The 15,144-nt window shown below is 41.5% G+C and overlaps 1 protein-coding gene across 3 annotated transcripts in view; it reads right to left on the bottom strand.

Annotated features, from left to right (window-relative positions):
* The window catches only part of LOC127453649 (dual specificity protein kinase CLK2-like), a 22,167-nt gene extending 7,023 nt beyond the window's left edge, over positions 1 to 15,144 (bottom strand). Inside the window, exons 1-3 of one of the 3 annotated variants that reach the window (XM_051720207.1) lie at positions 14,986 to 15,144; positions 14,133 to 14,311; positions 8,768 to 8,978 (exon numbers count right to left, since the gene is read on the bottom strand). In XM_051720207.1, coding sequence (XP_051576167.1) covers positions 8,768 to 8,978; positions 14,133 to 14,311; positions 14,986 to 15,129 — 534 coding nt within the window. In that variant the 5' untranslated portion in view covers positions 15,130 to 15,144. Of the gene's footprint in view, positions 1 to 1,449; positions 2,797 to 8,767; positions 8,979 to 14,132; positions 14,312 to 14,985 lie in introns of those variants that run through there. The other 2 variants (XM_051720208.1, XM_051720209.1) reach the window with 2 other exon arrangements.

Below are 15,144 nucleotides of genomic sequence, written 5' to 3'. Positions count from 1 at the left end.
TGTATAGACACCCAGTAGCAGCGATACAAACAAATGGATTAATTTCAGATTATTTTACTCTAGATAGGGGCACTCGGCAGGGTTGCCCTCTTTCCCCATTATTGTTCTGTCTTGCCCTGGAACCATTAGCAGCCGCGATAAGAAAGGAGGATGATTTTCCAGCGGTGATTGCGGGAGGTGTGGCGCATAAGCTTCTGCTTTACGCAGATGATATTTTATTATTTGTCTCCGACCCCACTAGATCTATGCCTTGCCTCCACAGAATTATTAATTCCTTTTCCAAGTTCTCAGGATACAGAGTCAACTGGTCTAAATCCGAAGCTTTGGCTTTGACAGTGTACTGTCCAGTAATGGCCTTCCAGCCGGGCGCCTTCCAGTGGCCCCAACAGGGCATTAAGTATTTGGGAATTTTACTCCCAGCAAATTTGTCTGATTTAGTCAGAGTTAATTTTGATCCCTTAATAAAAAGGTTTTCGAATGATGTGGGCAGGTGGGCTTCATTATATTTATCTATGATTGAGAAGGTTAATGTAATTAAAATGAATTGTATTCCAAATTCAACTACCTGCTACAATCTCTCCCTATAGATGTCCCCATCTCTTATTTCAAGCAATTTGATAGCATAGCGAAGTCCTTCATTTGGAATGGTAAGCGTGCCAGATTACATTTCAGTAAGTTACATAGGCCGATTGACAATGGTGGGTTAGGCCTACCCAAGATTTTGTTTTATTATTATGCATTTGGTCTCAGACATTTGGCTGAGAGAGCCCCTCCCTGGTTTTGTATTGAAAAGGAAGTTCTTGCCCCTATCTCGCCTCTGCATAGCATTTCGATCAAATTAATCGGAAAAGTCACACCCCATTATTTTGCATTTACACTCGATATGGACAAAAGTGTCCAGAGTGTTTAATTCGGATATTTATTTAAACGTAGCCTCAAGCATATGGCAGAACCCTAAACTAGTATAAGTCCCCTTTCTGTTGGTCAGAGTGGATTGTGAGGGGGGTTACTACACTCAGTGACCTATATGAGAGTGGAGTATTGAGACCTTTTGAAAATTTGGTTCAAAATTTTGGGATTCCCAGATCTCAATTTTATAAGTATTTACAGCTGCGCCACCTACTCTGCACTGTTTTTGGGAGTGGCGCCCCCAAGAGTGGCAGATACTTTGGGAGAGGTGATTACAGCTTTTGGAAAAGGTCATGAGGCATCAGTGTATTACTCCCTGCTAATTCAGAGTCTGGGGGACGGAGCTTTAAATTCCCTCAAAAGATTATGGGAGGAAGATTTAAATTTGTTTTTGGAGGAGGGAGTGTGGGCTAGGATTCTTAAAAATGTCAAGTCTGCATCTAGAGATGCAAGGGTGCGCCTTACGCAATTTAAGATTCTACATACATTTTATTGGACCCCTTCTAAATTGTATAGGCTTGGTCTTAAGGACACACCCACCTGCTGGCGATGCCATTTAGAAGATGGAGACACCACCCATGTTTTTTTGGGGTGTCGTAAGATACAGGAGTTCTGGTTGAAGGTCCAGAATTTTATGGCCACCATATTGGGTACTCGGATCTCCTTTTGCCCCAGGCTCTGTATTTTGGGTGACGGGGCGGTCATCGATGTAGGAGACAAGTACATGAAGAGTTGGATCCTGGCTGGTGTTATGGTGGGCAGACAGGTTATCCTAAGAGGATGGAAGTCAGCTGGAGCCCCCTCGTTTCGTGAGTGGTGTGAGGAGATGGGCAGGGTGGCAGCTTGGGAAGAGTTGTCATAAGAAGACTAGGCAACATGGATATGTTCATCAGGAGATGGGGCAGGTATCTGGCCTTTTTGGAGGGCTTTTTTCAGCATTATTTGTTCTTCAGACATTCCTCTTTCAATAAAATAAGTATCAGCTTTATACAAAGTGACCCACATTTGGTTTTCGACCATTGAAAATGGGTCAAATTCAACAATCCCCATATCTCTGAGACTGAAACATATAGGGTCTTATAAATGAAGAAACCAAAAGAAATGTTTGTTCTGAACCAGAATCTAAAAGGATATTTAAATATCTTTAATACTTCTTGCTGCCCTTGCTGTCTGACCAAGCACAGCTTGCGGCCCAACAACTGCCAGTCGCAAGTATCCTGGAGTACGCAGACCTAAAGTGGGCCATCCTGTAGCGGGTCGGCTGCAATCCGGAGCAACACCGGCAACGCTTCCGTACCCTGCCGTTCAGCGAATGTGGTCGTCCATTAGCCTTTTGCCAACATCTCCGTGATGCCTGTCGAAGGTAGGTACTAGCAGAGGATCGTGATGCCGGAGCTGTTATTGATCTTGTGGTACTGGAACAGTTCGTCAGCAGGCTACCGAAAGGGACGGCAGAGTGGGTCTAGTGCCATCACCCAGCATCGCTGACGGAGGCAATCCAGCTGGCTGAGGACCATTTGGTGGTGTATTCGGGAGCTGGCGAGCCCTCCTCTCTCTCTCTCTCTCTCTCTCACTCTCCTCTCACCCCCTCTCCATCTCCTCATCCTGTTCATGTTCCCCGGAAATGGGGAATTCCTGTCCCAAAACTGGTTCCCCAGTTCCATGGGCCGTTCATCCTGCTGGCTTCTCCTAATCCACTCCACTCTCCCCCACAGGCTGGTGAATCCGCTGCCACGGGTGTGGACGTGGAGTCTGGGCCATTCTGCTGGAGCTGCAGGGAACCTGGGCATTTCCAGGACCGATGCCCCATGATGGAGGTGGAGACACTGGTACGGCTCCCCCACGCACCACAGGCTGCCCCCGTTCGAGCAGGAGCATACAGGATACCTGCGAGTATAAAGGAGGGTACATATCAAGCCTTGGTGGATTCAGGTAGTAATCAAACCTCCATTCACCAAAGCTTGATTCAATCGAAGGCTTTGGATACAAGCCGGCGGGTGAAGGTTAAGTGTGTGCATGGGGATATTCACAATTACCCGTAAGTGATGGTTATCATTCAATTTCGGGGACAAAAGCATAGTGTAGAGGTTGCGGTTTGTCCCCGCCTCACACATCCACTAATCTTGGGTACGAATTGGCTGACATTTACCACTTTATTGAGGGAATTTTGTGTGGATGGGTCCTGTAACAAAGTCTCTGTGTGTGGTTTGCGATTCACTGGTTGGGGAGGCGGAGCTGGGGCCATCTACGTCAGATCTGCGTCAGGATTATGTAAGGTAGGGTGAAGTTTCGGCTTCACTGGCCCTTAGAGGATTCCCTGCAGGGGATTTCCCTCTGGAGCAGATGTGAGACCCTTAGGCACGCGTTTGATCAAATGAAAGTGATTGATGGTCAACACCTCCAGCCAGATATTGCACTCACATATACATATTTTTCGATTATCAAGGATCAGTTGTATCAAGTGACACAGGATGCTCAAACAAAGGAAGATACAACCCAACTGTTATTACCGAAGAGACGTCGGGAAATGTTGTTCCAGATGGCTCATTATGATCCGATGGCAGGTTACTTGAGGCAGAAAAAAAAAACACTGAACCATCTAATGGCCTGTTTCTATTGGCAGAACATTCAAGGGGATGTTCACAGATGGTGTGTGGCATGCCGTGAATGTCAGCTGGTGAATCCGCCGGCCACCTCAAGAGCGCCATTGTGCTCACTTCCATTGATCAAGGTCTGCATCGAACGAATTGGCATGGATCTCGTCGGGTCATTAGAGCGGAAGGCATGCGGGCAATGCTTTATGTTGGTTCTGGTGGTCTATGCAATGTGATATCTGGAAGCAGTGCCTCTGCTCAACATCTCAGCACGTAGTGTTGCGGAGGTACTCTTCAGAATAATCTCCCGAGTGGGGATTCCGAAAGAAATCCTCAATGATCAAGGCACAACGTTTACGTCACATACACTACGTGAACTGTATGAATGATTGTGGATTAAATCGATTTGAACCAGCATTTACCACCCCCAAACGGACTGCTTGGTTGAACGATTTATTCAGACACTAAAGAATATGATCCGTAAGTTTGTGCACGAAGACGCTCGAAATTGGGACAAGTGGCTCGAGCCCCTATTGTTTGCAGTACGAGAGGTCCCGCAAGCCTCCACTGGGTTCTCTCCATTCAAATGATTGTACAAGCGTCGACTGCGTGGCATGCTCAATGTCCTATGGGAAAATTGGGAGGGACCTTCAAACAGCAAAAACTAAATTCAATATGTTCTTGACCTGAGAGCAAAACTCCACACACTGGGACAATTAATACAGGAGAATTTGTTCCAGGCTAAAGAACGTCAAAGCCGGCTGTATAATAGGGGTACTTGGCTATGGGAATTTGCACCAGGAGATAAAGTTCTTGTATTACACACCACATCAAGCTATAAATTACTCGCCAAGTGGCAAGGACCCTTTGAGGTCACACGGCGAGTCGGGGAAATCTATTACGAGGTTAAATGAACGGATAGAGGTGGAGCACGTCAGATTTACCACCACAATCTCTTTGATGTGACATTGGCGATGGTGGTTCCAGAGAGGGAGGAGCTCGGACCGGAGGTGAACTTGAAAGCCACCGATCGAGTCACCCCGGTCACTTGCGGAGACCACTTCTCACCGTCACAAGTCAATTCGGGACGAATTAAAGGCCATGCTGGATATGGGGGTAATAGAAGAATCCCACAATGACTGGGCCAACCCGATGGTGTTGGTTCCCAAGAGTGACGGCTCAGTCCAGTTCTGTGTGGATTATAGAAAAGTCAATGCGGTGTCTAAGTTTGATGCGTACCCAATGACTCATTTTGATGAACAGCTCGATTGGTTAGGCGTGGTTTGCTTTTATTCTACACTGGATTTGACAAAGGGATATTGGCAGATCCCCTTAACTCCCATGTCCTGTGAAAAAAACAACATTTTCCACACCGTTTGGCTTACATCAATTTGTCACCCTTCCTTTTGGTTTTTTCAGGGCCCTGGCTACGTTTCAGCGGCTCATGAACAGAATCCTCATGTCGCTTAAGCTGCTGCCTACCTGGATGACATAATTATTTACAGTAATAATTGGCAGTGGCACCTGCAGCATCTGAGGGCTAACCTGAAGTCGATGAGATGGGCGGGACTCACAGCAAATCCTACGAAGTGTGCAACTGGATGCGTGGAAGTACAGTATCTGGGCTTCCATTTGGGTCATGGACAGGTGTAGCCGCAAACTGATAAGACCACAGCGATTGCAGCCTGCCAAGATCTAAGACCAAAAAGGAGGTGAGACATTTCCTGGGGCTGGCTGGCTATTATTGTAGGTTTGTGCCTAACTATTCAACCATCACCAGACCGATGACTGATCTTACTAAAAAGGGGGCACCAGATCCGGTCCAGTGGACAGAGCAGTCTCAGCAGGCGTTCACACATGAAGGCTACACTGTGTGGTGGACTGTTATTGCACTCTCCTGACTTCACTCTCCCTTTTATCTTGCAGATGGATGCATCAGACAGAGGGTTGGGAGCGGTACTGTCCCAGATGGTGGAGGTGGAGGAGCGTCCCGGGCTGTACATTAGTCATAAGCTCTCGATGAGAGAGACTAAGTACAGCACCATGGAGGAGGAGTGATTGGCCATCAAGTGGGAGCTCCTCACCCTCCAGTACTATCTCTTGGGGCGTGCTTTCACACTCTGTTTGGACCACACCCCACTCCAGTGGTTCCATTGCATGAAGGATGCCAACGCGCGGACCACCCATTGGTATGTAGCTCACCAGCCTAGCTGTTGCGGATTTTCTCTCCAGAAATGGTGTGGGGGGGGGGGGAGTAATTAGTCCCCGGCCTGAGTCGAGCGATGGGGGTATGTGGTGATGGGGGCGTGGCCGAGCAATGTCTGTGGAAAGCGAGGCCGCAGTGAGAGCGGAGAGTGATTTAAAGGGCGATCCAGACTGCCGGAGGGGGAGAGAGAGACGCACGCAGCAGTGATTGGGTGTGCCATTATTTATGTTGTGTTGAAAAGCAAATATTGGTTACACTGAAAAGTGGAAAATAAAGACGTTGGATCGTTTATCCGGCTCCCGCTTCCTCCTTTAAAGAAAGTAGCAAGAGATCTGTCAAACAGATCTACCAATCTCTGTGCAAAAATAAAATCATGATGCTGACACCCTTCTAAGGTAATTTTTTTAATATGTGGTTTTGCTCAAAAATCATAGGTGAAAATTGCCATTTTGACCCCCCTCAACAAAATAGTGGATTACTCAGTAAATATTCATCCATGGCATTTAATATTTTGGCTTTATGTATTTCATTCACCAGAAAACAAATGATCAAATCAAAACTTTTGAGCTGTGGACCTCTGGTTGAGTTGACATGGAATGACCCAGACTGAGTGCATTACTGTAAACACAATTACAAACTTAAGGATGATCTGAAATGACTGTCAGTGATAAATCAACAGCACAGAGAAGATGTTAGACATTAGGCTGTCAATATTCCTTTAATTTGAATGCCACAGCTTGTTGAGGACAGAGAGATTGACTGACCATGGCCCCTGTAGACACTCGGGAATGAGGTCAAATAGTGAACACACACCAACACAAACACTCGTTTATCAAGCTCTTTAAATGAGGACATACCACAGGCACCTTGTGCTTTTAATAACACATTTAATAATAATGACAACAGACTAACCCAAACCCTAATAAAAGCATTTGCTTTATGTCTAAATAATGTTTACTTTTAATGAAAGTATCAGATGTAGCTCACTACAGACCGAGGACAATTTTCTTTCTAAAGTACAACTCAGTAAACACACAAACACACACACACACACACACACACACACACACACACAGAGAAGTGTACTCACACACAGGCAGAGACAGTCCAGGATGTTCTTAAACACAGAGTGAAACTCTGTCTTACCCATAATTACCACGGTAAAACACACACATTTACACCAGAGACAGCGTAAGAACAGAAGAAACGTTGAAAGAAGAGAGAGAGAGTGAAAGAGAGATACAGAGTGTTTCTCAAGGTGTGTGTGTGTGTGTGTGTGTGTGTGTGTGTGTATGAGGCTAATTTTAAACGCTCCTCACGGCCCCCAGGGAAAATCCTGAGACACCAATCGAAAAGTTTGAAGCGCCAAGACGAGGGATCTTATTACACACACAAACACACTTAACCCCGAGATACACACACAGACACACACACACAGACACACACACACTTATGCACACCTAACACACACTGTAAAAAATACAGATACAAACACACATTCTGAGCTACTTCTACAGCAATTCTACTTTCAGTTTTCAATTTTACACACACTGAAGACACTTCTTCTATACACTTCCAGAGAAGTTCCTCTTCGTTCTTCGTTCAGGGGTAAGAAGAAGTTCTAAACAGTCGAGAAACGGTATACTGTTTGTGAACATTCAGACACCCGTCACACCGCTGTGGGAGGCGTTTAGAGGATCGTTTAAATATGAGGACGCTACATGTAAAATCTTAACTAATGTGACATTAAAATGTGTTATTAATGACTTTGTCTCATTCTATGAGTAGAATTCACATGAGGTCAGTAAAAGAAGCTGTTTTAACCACTCGATGATGATTTAAAGTAATATATATGCAGTAGATAATGTTTTATACGTGGCCATAATATGCGGCAATTACTCTGTTATTGTAATTTATGATGACACTGATACTACTGCAAAGATGGGTGTATAACAAAGTAATAATGGGCAAAATACAGACAAAAGAATGATGATAAGAGAGGCGTATGTTACTTTGGCATTCGCTGCAGATGGCACGATGTGAAGCAGCATATAAAACAAGAGTGAATGAGCACTTAAGAGTATTTGAGTAGATTTGATTCCTTTTGTAGACTATATAAACAAAATAATGCATGACATGTTCTTGGAAAATGTCTCTATGCGAACGATCATACTGATGTAGGTAAATTTGCACCAGCTCGCTAATAACTCTGCACGCCGGTGTCTTCGTGTTGACTGACTGAACAACATAAAATTAGTTGTCGCCGAAAAGTAGGTGGAGCTTCAGGTCACACCTACAGATGACGTGGACCAATGGCAGTAAGAAGGTGTTTAGCAGCCAGTCGGGCTGTTATGAACCACCGAAACTAATGCAAAAACACCTTCTTTTTGGCCAGTTTTTGTTCTAAATGACATCACACCCCGTTCATTATTCACTAAACAGATGCTTCATGAATGTGTTAATGTATTCTTAAAGGAAAAGTTTGCCCAAAAATGATACTGCCTCTGTGCATGTGTGTAGCACGAGCTTCAAATCATGATCGTGCCAAAGAGATTGCAGATGTCAAGAGTTATAGAGTCATATGATCCCTCTATGTCCTTAAGTGTTGGACCCCATTGACTTGTATCGTATGAATATAAACACAATATACATCTATGAAAATATCTTCATTTGTGTTCTGTAGAGTTATATGTGGGTAAATCATGAGAGAATTATAATATTTGGGTGAACTATTCCTTTAAGCAATTCACACTTTCTTATACATAAAGGTCTGCTAAACACACACACACACACACACACACACACTGAAATGTGTTTGCCTCTGTGTGTTTGTGTATTTTCTAAGCCTCATTCATACTGTTTGATGATGTCGAGGTGTCGTCAGCCAAAAATGAAAGTCGTTTCAGAGGTGGAGCGAGTTATTACACTTTAGAATAACGTGCACTGATTAATCATGCCAAATAAAACCCGGAGTGTGTATTAGGAAAATAAACAGGGTAAACGTTGATTTGAAACTGTTTGTTATCTTACTGAATGTGTGAAACTGTGCTGTACTCACAGACGAGAAGGACCGACTCTGACTGTAAGAGCACGTTCTCGATCTTGTTCTTGTTCTGTGGCGTCTGTGTTTGTGTCGGCTACTTCTCCGCTCCGGACGGTACTGATGGGAACGGCAGGTGAAGTCTGTGTGTCTGAGGAATCTGTCCGTAATGGAGGAATCTCTTTCATGATCCCCAAACTCTTCCCGCTCATCATGACAGTGACGTCTGCTGGTCATTAAAACATACAGAAATATTACAAGAACCAAATAATACTGCAAGATATTAACAATACACTAACACTGTTTTTCACACTCAAATTTAAAAGCATTTACACATACTGTGGACTAATTGCTCAAAATTGAACTCATTTTTTAAAAACTAACCCCCCCCCCCCCCCCCCCCCATACACACACCAATTATTTATAAATAATATTGTCTATGTTTACAATCTTATGATGAATTGAATATTTTTTTAATATTGTATTTTTTTTTTGTCCTAACTTAACAAGCATGTAATTCTGGTTCTGTTCACTCCGTCTACCTCCAAATAACTAGATGGCAGTAAGAACTAGAAAAAATTATTTTCCCTCTATCCTCTTCAAACACAAAATGCGATCTGAAATGTAGGTGGCGCTCTAACACATTTTATCCCTCACAGATGTGCTCGTCCATAGACATTCAGTCTAATGTTCAGTTCAAGCACCACCCTCATTATTTCATTGAATATCTCGGCCTCTGAGTGGACTACAAGCTCAATCTAGGTGTCAATACAAGACCTCGGCCAAACATTAATGCAACTCTGGATGGAAATAAATGTTGTGACGTTGCATAAGGTTGTCGAAACAATGCTACGATGGATGCGCACCGTAATCAAAGCTAAAGGCGGTCCAACGAAATATTAGAGTATGTGACTTTTTTTTTGGCCAGGCAGTGTAACATTGGATTATTCAGCCAAGCAAGCTCCCAGACAAATAAAAAATGGCTACATTTTTAAGAAAACTGCCTTAGGTAAAAGCAGATACGCAGTTTTTAGCTATTTGAGGCTTACAGCAGCAGTTATCATAAGAGATGTTTGTATTTGTGATTCTTTTGAAAATCTTTCGATCTGTGGTATTAATAATAAACTGTTAACAACTGCTAACAAAATAAACTGTACAGTCATGTTCCTGAGAATGAGAGATTTAATTATTTCTACCACATGACCTCTAGGTGGCGCTGATGTGAGATGTGAATGTTTTGAGGCTTTATTGTGTTATTTTAAGTAACATAGATACCGAAGTGATGTTATCTATGTTAAGTTCAGATTCTAAGCTTTCAAACGATACCTCATATGCCTGACTTATGTATTCGGAGACATTTTAAGCATAAACTTATTTTGTGACATAGCGCCCCGTTTTGGACCCGCCCAGTTGAGTTGAAGAGGTTAATCAATAAATCTAGTTCAGATGTTTTATTTTTATTGACACACAAAAATGGGTGTTTTTACAATCATGGCTTTAAAAAAAATGCGTCCGAAGCCAAATAATTCTTTTATTTAAAGTATATTACATTTTTAAGATAATTCCCCCAAAATTATATCAGATTTATAATTTGCAAGATAGCTGTAAATTACAGCTTTATGCCTTAATATACTCTATATAAGCACTTTACAAATATAAATTAATAAATGCATGATATAACCATTTACACGTGTTTTTCAGTAAAGAGTTCAGCGAAGCAGATAATGTGTTTTCTGTCACTGTTTAGTCATGCTGTGATCTTTTGGGCCATGTGTAGTGTTGTTACTGTGTTACAGATTTGATTTCTGGCTGAATGTAATAAACATGAATTCCTGAGAAAGGAGAACTTGCTACTAAATCAGCTGTGACGTGTAATATACAGTAGGTAGATACTGTATCAGGCCTAATCTATGACTGAAGAATGTGGATATTAACATGAAATTAGACAGAAAAAGCACTTATTTTACTGTGGAAACAAAACTAGCGCTCTGTCGCCCCTAAACAGCGTTTCTAAGAGAAAGTTGATTTACAGTCCAACAGAAAGAAACTATTTAATTCTTGTGTTCTTATGTGTGGATTACTCATTTTTACCAACATATTAAAACAAAAACATGTGGGAATTTCCCGCACTGTGAACATGGAATGGGGATCATTAAAATCAACCCACTGGAAATGGATTCTGCTAAGACACTTGGAACGGAGCGAGGACAGTTCTAGGATAGTGCGCTCAGTGCTCGTCTGTCTGCACGCTTACACGACTGTACCTCAGCGTGCTCAATATATAATGCGCTCGCTCGTTTCTGCCTGGTGTAATTTTTGTGCTATCTCGCTTGTTGTCTGCTTGCGTTATAAATGCAGCACTGGCCCGAATCTCTCTCACACTTGCCCTGGGCCATCGGGTAGTCCTTACTGACAAGCCCGAGGTTAATTTTATGTGATATTAATCACTATATCCACAACATATATGTAATATTACAACTTACATCTGCACAGACAATGAACAGGTGAACTAAGTTACGTCTTAGTCAGAATGTCGTTTCCTTAAAAACACACTACAAGTAACACAATCTCCTAAACTGTCTATACATGAGGAACATCACTTCTAAAAGTAAAAGTAGCTCATACGTCAGTATATTCATTATATGCATTTATTTCAGGAGCACAGTTTTCATATTGCTCATCTGACATTTTAAACTTTAAAATGTTTTAACATGTTTGATAAATGTTTCAAGAATTGTCTAGTTTACAGGGCGTGCTGAGTGACTCCAGCCAGGTCTCCTTAGCAACCAAATTGGCCCGGTTACTAGGGAATGTGGAGTCACATGGGGTAACCTCCTCGTGGTCGCTATAATGTGGTTCTCGCTCTCGGTGTGATGAGTTGTGCGTGGATGCCGTGGAGAATAGCGTGAAGCCTCCACACACGATACGTCTCCATGGTAACGCGCTCAACAAGCCACGTGATAAGATGCACAGATTGACGGTCTCAGATGTGGAGGCAACTGAGATTCGTCCTCCGCCACCCGGATTGAGGCGAGTCACTACGCCACCACGAGGACTTAGAGCACATTGGGAATTGGGCGTTCCAAATTGGGGAGAAAAAAAAAAAAAGAATTGTCTAGTTTATAATTTTTTTTTTTGAATATTTGGCTAAAGTTTGGTCTGACACATTAAGTAATTTTGCACATTATTATCAACAAAAATTATTGTTTTATATTACTTTTGTCAACTAAAACTACATGCCATTTAGTCAGAGTAAAACTGACAAAAAATAATAAATATGACGTTAAAATATTGACTAAATTTAAAGGACATTTTCTTCAAAAGATAAAAATTATGACTAAAACAAAAACTGTAAAATTAACGTCACTCTGACTTAAATTTTAAGATTTACGCATTTAAATTTCATAACAATGTTATTAAACTGAACTGAGTCATATTTAATAAAAAAAAAGGCTAAATATTTTATGTTTGATTAATTTAATTGTTAAACATTACACAGTTCAATTTGAGAGAATTTTGTTATGAAATTGAAATATGTAAATCTAAAATAAAATAGGCTAACGGTCTTTTTTTTTTTTTTAGTGTGAGCAAACCACATATTTTCATAATTTACTAGTTATCAGGCTGTCAATTGAGCAGAGAAACTAAACTCAATTTTTTACCTTAAATGTTTTCAAAATTCATGCGGGTTTGAAACAACATGAGGGTGACTGATGGCTGCTTCGGTGTGGAGCTCTCTAGCGTTTGTTACTTTTGTTTGTTTGTCATGTTTGTTTGTCACTCTTTCTCAATCAGTTTACTCTTACCTTGTTTTATATTCTGTGTCTCATTGTAATGCTCTGTGTACACTTCTTTCTTATATCACCAAAAACATTCCTTGTGTCTGAGAACACTTGGCAATAAAGCTCATTCTGATTCTAATAATATTCTAATTTTAAAGTCAGCTTATTTTTAAATTGACGTTGTTTCCTTAGTCCACCAGAGGGCGCAATAAATACATAAACCAAACAGCACCATTATATTATTGCAAAGAACATTCCTGGCTGTTAAAAAAGAGCATTTCATTTTCAACTAATATGCATAAAATAAATAAATAAAAAGTTTTAGTCGGTCCATATTCTCAAACGTGAAGTAAAATGTAAAATGAGGGGTGAAACGCTTCAATAGACAGTTCACATGGTGTTACACGCACTGATCCCTACTACTCCAAACTCAAGCTTCATAATAACAGTGAAATAGCACATTGTGTTTTATTCAGTACAGTTGTATGTAGAGTAGCAATATTCACAGATAGCAGAGGTATTCGGCTGAACTCGGAGGTGAAGCGGCTCAGACTATGAGCACAGGTCAGGGGCTGTTCAATCAGACGAAACACAACAGACTGGAACCGAACACCAGGATCTTAGACACACGTTTCCAATTTGAACATCTTTCCTGACAAAGCATCTAAACAACTCCATAATCTGAGAAACGCTTATTAGAGAGCAAGACGCAACGGCCAAAGACCTCCACCATCTGTAAGGGGCTGTTCACTAACCGAACGCTTTTGCAACATCCATTTGTTTTTCTATGTAAACGTGCGCTAGTGGAACATCTTTGTTTCCCTTTGTTTTTGTTTATTCAGCGTCTCGTGCAGAAGCGCTGTTTTTTAGATGATGTGTCTAATTAAAAAGAACTTTAAAAGCATACGGAGACACCTGCTTTCTGTTAAACTGCATTTGTTGTGCTGTGTCTCGCCTTTATTAGCGCTGGAATACACAGTTTTAGCATTCGAATGTGCATATTTTTCTTAAATTCGAGGAATATTCAAATTTTGAATTTTTATTTGACAGCCCTAGTGTGAAGTTAGCCAAATCAGATTAATTCATTAGATGTCATTCACATTAGACACATTCTTGATTTCAAAAACAAACAGAATGGAAAAAATAGCAGTCTTTGTTGCTTTAACCTCATGCGACCGTGTCCACATGCGTGGACGTTGTATTTTGGCATCGCTATAAAATCTCTTTACGTTTTTTTCATTGAAACCTGTTTGGTTGTAAAGAGGAGAGTCTCTAGTTTCATTTGATATGCTGCTTTAAAAAAATGTGTTCATTTTTCGAGCATCAGCGTGCTGATAAACATGATGTCCACATACATGGACATTAATTTTTAGGAAAACTAATTATTTTTTTTTGCATGTTTATTAGGTGTTATTAGTTACAATTCAAAAAGAGAAATGGAAAACGCACACAGCAGTCATGCACGGGTTTTAGGAGGTTAAAGTGTAAGAATTTAAAGACACAAGTCGTGTCTCTTAATTTATCTCCTCTAAAGCACCACCGCTACAGAGAAGTCAGTTGGTGGATGACCAGTTGACCATGTATAAATGTTTGTCTGATACCTCCTGTCGTCCCTCCTGCGTCCCGCTCCTCTCCTCTCTCCGTGACTCCTGCTTCTGTCTCGCTGTCTGCTGGATGATGTCGAGCGACTGCGTCGTCTCCACCGGTGTCTGCGGCTTTGGTACCGAACACGATGACTCCGGCTTCTCTCTAATGATGGGTATCGCCGAGAGTGAGGCATCTACACATTCAAAACATATATACATCATCACTACTAATGTGCACAACTGTGTCATGTATCATTTATACTTCAATACCTTCCTAAATCATATATGCACTTAGTTTTTTATCTACTTTTGGAGTTTTCTTTTTACTATTCATCCTTGTGTTGTCACTACATCTGACATATATGATACTGTACTCATGTTTTTATGCTTTGCAAACATAAACATTTGGTTTTCTGTCATGTATTGAGCTTGGTTGCTTTGCAAATGCTGCTCATTTAAATATGTTACTAAATTAACATCATCTAGCTGGCTAACATAGTAAGGTTTAGTCAAACTGTGAAAATAACTTGTGATAGCATCAGTTAGAATGGGCTGAAACTTATAAACCAATCAGTAATGTTTTATATCATATGCCACAGTTTTACTGTCATTGAGTTATAAGCTGTATTATGTTCAGCTGTTACTACATATTAAAAACATAGTAATTAAAAAATAACATTTGAGATCTGTATATATCTGGCACAGCAGATAATAAAGAGTGTGTACAGTCTCCTCGCGCTGTTCCTGTTCCTGTTGTTGTTGTTGTTGTTTGTTCTGAGGTTCTCGCGTTCAGCACATCGACCAAACAGATAAACCACCGCCAGATGCACCTCACCGTGAACAACAGGACAATTATTAAAGCATTTACCGCTTTTGCAGCGACGCCAGTTCGTTTATCCCACAGAAAATCCGTCCCGACGTTCGTTTGACGCTCCAAGAACTCTCGAACTTCCGGTGATGCGTGCGCGCACACGTCATTTCTCCCGCCATGACCCGCTGACCCCAAGCGCATTCACGGGACGAAAAA

This window comes from Myxocyprinus asiaticus, chromosome 16 (genome assembly GCF_019703515.2).
Source record: "Myxocyprinus asiaticus isolate MX2 ecotype Aquarium Trade chromosome 16, UBuf_Myxa_2, whole genome shotgun sequence".
NCBI lineage: Eukaryota > Metazoa > Chordata > Actinopteri > Cypriniformes > Catostomidae > Myxocyprinus > Myxocyprinus asiaticus.
This window is presented reverse-complemented; position numbering and strand designations above follow the sequence as displayed.